This window comes from Chaetodon auriga, chromosome 17, assembly GCF_051107435.1.
Source record: "Chaetodon auriga isolate fChaAug3 chromosome 17, fChaAug3.hap1, whole genome shotgun sequence".
Taxonomy (NCBI): Eukaryota; Metazoa; Chordata; class Actinopteri; order Chaetodontiformes; family Chaetodontidae; genus Chaetodon; species Chaetodon auriga.
Genome location: NC_135090.1, coordinates 13,457,853 through 13,463,783, shown reverse-complemented (window position 1 = coordinate 13,463,783; position 5,931 = coordinate 13,457,853). Strand labels below are relative to the sequence as shown.

The window sequence follows — 5,931 nt, the reverse complement described above, 5'->3', positions numbered from 1 at the left end:
GAGGAGGGGGCGGGCGTGGGGGGGCCAGTCACGGACCGAAAGTCCATTGGACCGCTGTCAAAGCTTCTCCAAAGATCCTCTGTGTGTCTGAAGATGAGTCACTCCAATGTCTTAGCAGAACATTAACCCGTTGAGAGCAAAAGCCAAGCTGACGAGCACATGGAAGCAGGAAATGATATAAAGCAAATGGATTAGTAGTGGTGCGTAATCTTTGGGATATACAAATCAGTGTTGCTTGCAAATGAAGACATGGCTTCCATACGAACCACGCATTAGTCTTCTTTGTGTGGTCTTGGAAGGTTGTGCTCTATGTGAGTTGTTGGAAAAAATAATGAAAATTATTCCAAGAATTTGGAAACAGACTACAAAGATGGTCGGTGTGAAACTGCTGCTCACTGAAAGCCAGTAGTAGTTTCTGCTGGGGGGACTCATGAAAGAACTGTCAGTGGCTCAACTCACAGAGATGCCAAGTCTGTCTTTAGGGATTTGAGTATGAAACCACTAAACGAAGTGAAGGCAAAGTTGGCAAAACTGTCCAATCACAAGCTCCATTCAAAAACTTTTCTGGAGAATTTGCTCAAATCACACAATCTTCCTCAGCAGTGTCTAAGGTCAGACATTAATTTAAACAAATGTAAACATGTACAGTTCCATGATAAATGGGTGATATGGTCAATATTAGGATTTAAAAGATGTAGCCTGATGATAAGACCTAAGAACTTAATGACGGTATTTCTAACTATCGTAGATATAACATTTTCTGAAAATATAATTTTAGATTGGAGTAATAATTTGCTGTGTTAGCCCTGAATATAATATAATATAATATAATATAATATAATATAATATAATATAATAATTTTCATAATAAGACACCAGACGCCAGCTCTTACTGACACACACTTTTAAATCACAGCTTCGAGGATTAGCAGCAGAGTGAGACGTCTTGACCTTTTCCCTCCTCTCTGACTTGTCAAAGCGCGCTAGGATGTACTTGGGCCAACTGCGCTGTCACTCAGAGCCGCCGCCGCTTCGTGATTGGCTGCTTTGGCCCGAGCCCCCGCCCCCGTTGGCCGGCACCACAGTTGAAATGACACCGTGGGAAAGCCGAGCGCTTCAAACGGAGGCGCTCCGGGCGAACCTGGGCAGACGCGCGTCAGACGCAGACACAACAGGCGCATTGAAGGACTATTGAGGACGAAACGAAAACATGAAAAGGAATCACGACTTTAGCTCCTCGGACAGCGAGCTGGATGAGACTATTGAGGTGGAGAAGGAGAGCGCGGATGAAAATGGGTGAGTTATTTGGCCCTGAAGTGAATATTTTCTCTTATTCCTCTTGTGCAATAATTCGGATAAACCGACAAAACTCCTCTAACACCATCTTTGATATCAATGAATCATACATAAAATGATATTGACGGAGTCTCCCTGTTTCATCACTTTTAAGGAACATGAGCTCTCCTCTCGGGTCCATGTCTCCCACCACATCAACTCAGGTGCAGGCGAGGAAAAGGCGTCGAGGAGTAAGTGTAATTCAATTAATGGAAAAAATCCCTTCGTGCATCTGGAGGCCTTTTGCAGGATTGTCTGATGTGCACATATTCGAGAAATAACCAAATAATTGTTGCGTCTTTCCTCAGATCATCGAGAAACGGCGCCGTGACAGAATCAACAACAGCCTCAGCGAGCTGCGCAGGCTGGTTCCCAGCGCCTTCGAGAAACAGGTGAGCAACAGGCAGCACAGCTTTATCACCACTTACACGGAGTGCATTTTGAAGTCCAATAACATGAAGTAGCTTGCTTCATTTATGCTGTTCTTGGATTATTTATGTCTAACTGGCTCCTTTCTGTCCCCCCTTCCTCACACTGAAGGGCTCAGCCAAACTGGAGAAGGCAGAAATTTTGCAGATGACTGTCGACCATCTGAAGATGCTTCATGCAGCTGGAGGCAAAGGTCTGTCTGGGATCTATTATTGTTATAGGAAAACACCTTTCTCATGTGAAGAGGGCAAAAACTGGACACTGAATGCCTCTGTGCCCACTTGGCTCTCATTCTTAAAAAAATATTAATAAATAAATAAACATTTAAACGACTAAAATAAGTCTCTGGATTGTAAACTCAAACTGGTCGGGCTGGTTTGAAGTTCTATCCGTCCTCTGATTATTTACTCTTTCTCAGTCCTAAAGCCAGGGGCGTATTGATTCATGTCAGACAGAGCTCCTTCAGTTCTGGACTAACTTGTTCTTTGGTGTGCCGTTCAGGTGATTGTTTTAACTAATCTGCCATCTCCTTGTCCTCCCACAGGTTATTTTGACGCCCATGCTCTGGCGATGGACTACCGCGGCCTGGGTTTCAGGGAGTGCCTGGCTGAGACGGCCCGCTACTTGAGCATCATCGAGGGCTTGGACAGCACAGACCCCCTGCGGCTCCGTCTGGTGTCCCACCTGAACAACTACGCCAGTCAAAGAGAGGCTCACTCTGGCCTGAGCCACCTGGCGTGGGGCTCTGCGTTTGGATCCCCCCCTGCCCACCTGACCCACCCCCTCCTCCTCCAGCACCAGCAGCACCAACCGCTGGCAGCCTTACCACGCAGCGCTACCAGCAGCCCACAAACTCCTCTGTCGTCCGCGTCCACTTCATCCACCTCTTCCTCCTCCTCCTCTTCATCATCCTCGTTGGCTGCGGAGACCCACATCCCAGGCAGGCGCAGCGGCAGCGCCACCCCCCACTCAGACCAAGGCCCGATCCGGGTCCCCCCCACCACTGCTGCTCCTACCACCGTCCACCCCGCCTTGGTCTCCTCATCAGCGCCCAAACTCTCCCCTCCTCTCCTCTCCTCCCTCTCGGCGTTCCCCTTCCCCTTCAGCGCCTTCCCCCTCATCTCCCCCACCACCGCCATCAGCACCCCGGCCCCGACATCCAGTGTGGGCAAACCCTACAGACCCTGGGGTATGGAGATAGGAGCGTTCTGACTGAAGTGACACCCTCCACACGGTCCACATATAGACTCACTCCTCAGCTGAGCTGGACTTTCAAGGACAAGACTTTTTATTCTCCCAGCTAAGAAAGTACTATTTTTTCTATGATGTTGGCATCCCACAGAGGATACACCTAGCTGTAGGATTTTTGTTTTCCTGCTCATGTATTGTGTTTTGCATAGAAGAAAAAAACAGTGAGGAGGGAGACCACGACTAAAAAGCAACACGAGTGATTTATTGTGATTGATCTCTGTGCCTGCCCACCCCTTTAGAAGTTTCACCCACTCTTGTCAGCCTATCAGGAATGGCTTTTCCAGATGGTCAAGCAGTCGCCGCCCGTCAAGTTCCTGGGTGAAACTGTCCCCCTTTGTTTTCCCTTTGAGCTGAAACACCCAGTGTTGGTGCCCTGGTTACACACAGAGAAGGGGGTTGTGAAAGGAGGGCCTGAGGTGGTTGAGAGTCACCCCCTTTTTACAGCATTTTATGGGGTGGAATAACCGAAACCAGGTGTTTGTTTGACTAAATACTGGGAACAGAAGTTAGCTACCGGCGTGGTTGAAATAAACTTAACCATGATTTACCCACAGCCTCTGATGTTCATATGGCGCACCATTGTTTAAGCTTCCTCAAGTTATATTTCTTCTTCACAGTAAATCTTGTCTGTAACACTTGAGGCTTCACGTGTTTTACCAGTTTCTACCGGCTTTTCCACATTCTTTTCATGTCTCATGTTAGTGATGCCTGTGTGACTTTTTCGTCCTTCTCCTGTTCAAAGCTGAAACATTATCGCTCAGCCAATTTGCATCCGTGACAGCAGTTGCAGGAAAACAAGGCAGCACAATTCAGTTCTACTCGACTTAAAAAGACCGACTCCTGCTGTCCGCCTGGTTATCTTTGGTGTCTCCTGGTAAGCCTCACTGTGAGTTTGTATATTTTATGATTGTACAAAGCACAAGCAAGCACGGACAAATCAGATTTCTCAGCTTTTCAGTTGTTGCTGGTGGTAATGACAACTTCCCTGTAATAAAAGAGTTCAGATAAATCACCTGTGGCTTTATCAGCGTCTTTTGTGAGTGTGTGACTGTGCATTTGCATGTCTGTTTGCTTCAGATTGTGCGTATGGGTGTGAATGTGTTTTTGTGTGCATGTACAGTACATGTGTTTACTTACTGATGCCTGCAGTAGTTTCTATGTGTGTGTGTGTGTGTGTGTGTGTGCGCGCGCACTCGCAGTACGTGGCGACGCCTGGTATCAGATGAGGCTGCTTGTTTCTCTCAGCAGCCCTCTGTGTGTGCACAGGAAACCATTAACAAGGAGGGGATATCCTGGACAATAGCAGCCCGGCTGGCCCCGTGTGCTGCGTGGGAACTGGAGGAGGAGGAAAGAGCGAGGGAGGGAAGGTTGGACCAGGATGAAGAAGGAGAGGATGGAAGGATGGAGCATGGAGTAGGATGTGGAGGGAAAGGGGGAAGAAAGGAACGGCACAGGGGGATCAAAGGAGAGGGCAGGAGAGAGGGACTGAAACACTGTGAGAAAGGAAGTGTGCAGAGAACCGTTTTGTCCCTTTGCCATCGTTTCACCAGCTGCACCTTCTGTTCTCAGCTCCACATGCCGCCAAAATATCCCTAAGCTGTCCACTCTGTCCTTCTCACTATGATGTCTCTCATCGTTCTCCTTAACCTTTTCCTTTAATTACTGAGGATGATGCAATGTCAGGTAGTGATGTAAGCTTCACTGCAGCCAAAACCACAAGGTCAGAGATTTTTAATGGAGACTTGTCTTTTGGCTCCCCCAGCTGGTCATAAATGGTACTTCATCAACCAAAACCCTGGAACAGGAGCATTGGTGAAGGGCTTCTTATAGTGGTGGAAGAAGTGCTGGGGTTTAATTAAAAGAAGAAATAACACAATGCAAAAATGTCCTGTTACAAGCAAAAGCCCCTTTCATTTAATGAATTAAAAATAGAAGAGCTAATAATACAGAGTGACACCTTTAAAAGATTCAAAGTTTTATATTATTGTATATATTATTGGATTATTATCATTATTGATGCTTTAACTTTTAAGCACTATTTTAATGTTTTATCTCATTAAGGTGGAGCTTGTGTCATATTTTATAAACTGATCAACTGTTTTGTATATAATATAGGAATCTGCAAAGTAATCAGTGTATAACTATGGTGCGTAAGATCATTTAGCAGTTTACAAAAATATTCTTTTGCCGTTAAGTTAATGTAAAATATGCACATAAGTGAGTGATGAGTAGCATGAATGCACTGAGCATCACTACACTCATCAAAATAGGCATCTAAAGAAAAACGATCAGCGTTTTAGCAGACTTCCCAGCATGCATTGCTTGAGAGTTAAAACCCTCCAGAGATCAGTCAGTTTAGTAATTTGATTTGAAGAAAAAAACACAATAGGAACTTAATGTGTGCGATGAAAATGTCTTCTAATGAACAAATCCTCATACATGTCCTTAGTAAATATGATTAATAAATCTTCTTCTGTAAATGGGTCTTTTCGCGGCAGACATTTTGAAAAGCACAGGTGTAATGAATCCCACTGATAATGTCCCTCTTCCATTTAAGTGGGTCAGTAAGCCGTAGCAGTGAGCCAGCATCCACGACGACGGGGCCCTGAAACAGGTAAAGCTAAATGGATCACAGCCCTCGTTAATTATTGTAACTGCATGTGGTTTTTGTGCTCTCATATGTAAAAATGTCTGCCTTAAAAAAGATCAACTGAAACTTGATCTGCCTGGGAAATTATTCCAGGCATTTTCCATTGTTTTCTGATTTTATAATCGTTTACAAACCAGATGAATAAATCTACAATGAGCTGTGTCTCAACACACTGTTCTAAAGGAAACTCAGGCGGCACTCCCTGAACACTACACCGCTGACACGACTGATGGCAGCATCTGAAAGAAAGTCACTCTTGAAGCCTG

General features: G+C 45.5%; 1 protein-coding gene across 1 annotated transcript; it reads left to right on the top strand.

Moving 5' to 3' along the window:
• The first annotated feature begins 1,116 nt into the window (after nt 1-1,116).
• Nucleotides 1,117-4,027, top strand: hey1 (hes-related family bHLH transcription factor with YRPW motif 1). Its single transcript, XM_076755426.1, has 5 exons — nt 1,117-1,296; nt 1,451-1,526; nt 1,644-1,727; nt 1,876-1,957; nt 2,309-4,027. Exons 1-5 carry the CDS (start codon nt 1,211-1,213, stop codon nt 2,974-2,976), a joined length of 996 nt encoding a protein of 331 aa, XP_076611541.1. The 5' UTR covers nt 1,117-1,210; the 3' UTR covers nt 2,977-4,027.
• The last annotated feature ends 1,904 nt before the right edge of the window (nt 4,028-5,931 follow it).

What these genes read in the sequence shown, in the direction of transcription:
- hey1 (XM_076755426.1), top strand. Translation starts at nt 1,211, where the DNA reads ATGAAAAGGAATCACGACTTTAGCTCCTCGGACAGCGAGCTGGATGAG. An exon ending in GAGAGCGCGGATGAAAATGG is followed by an intron (nt 1,297 to 1,450) that starts GTGAGTTATTTG and finishes ATCACTTTTAAG; the next exon opens with GAACATGAGCTCTCCTCTCG. An exon ending in CCAGCGCCTTCGAGAAACAG is followed by an intron (nt 1,728 to 1,875) that starts GTGAGCAACAGG and finishes CTCACACTGAAG; the next exon opens with GGCTCAGCCAAACTGGAGAA.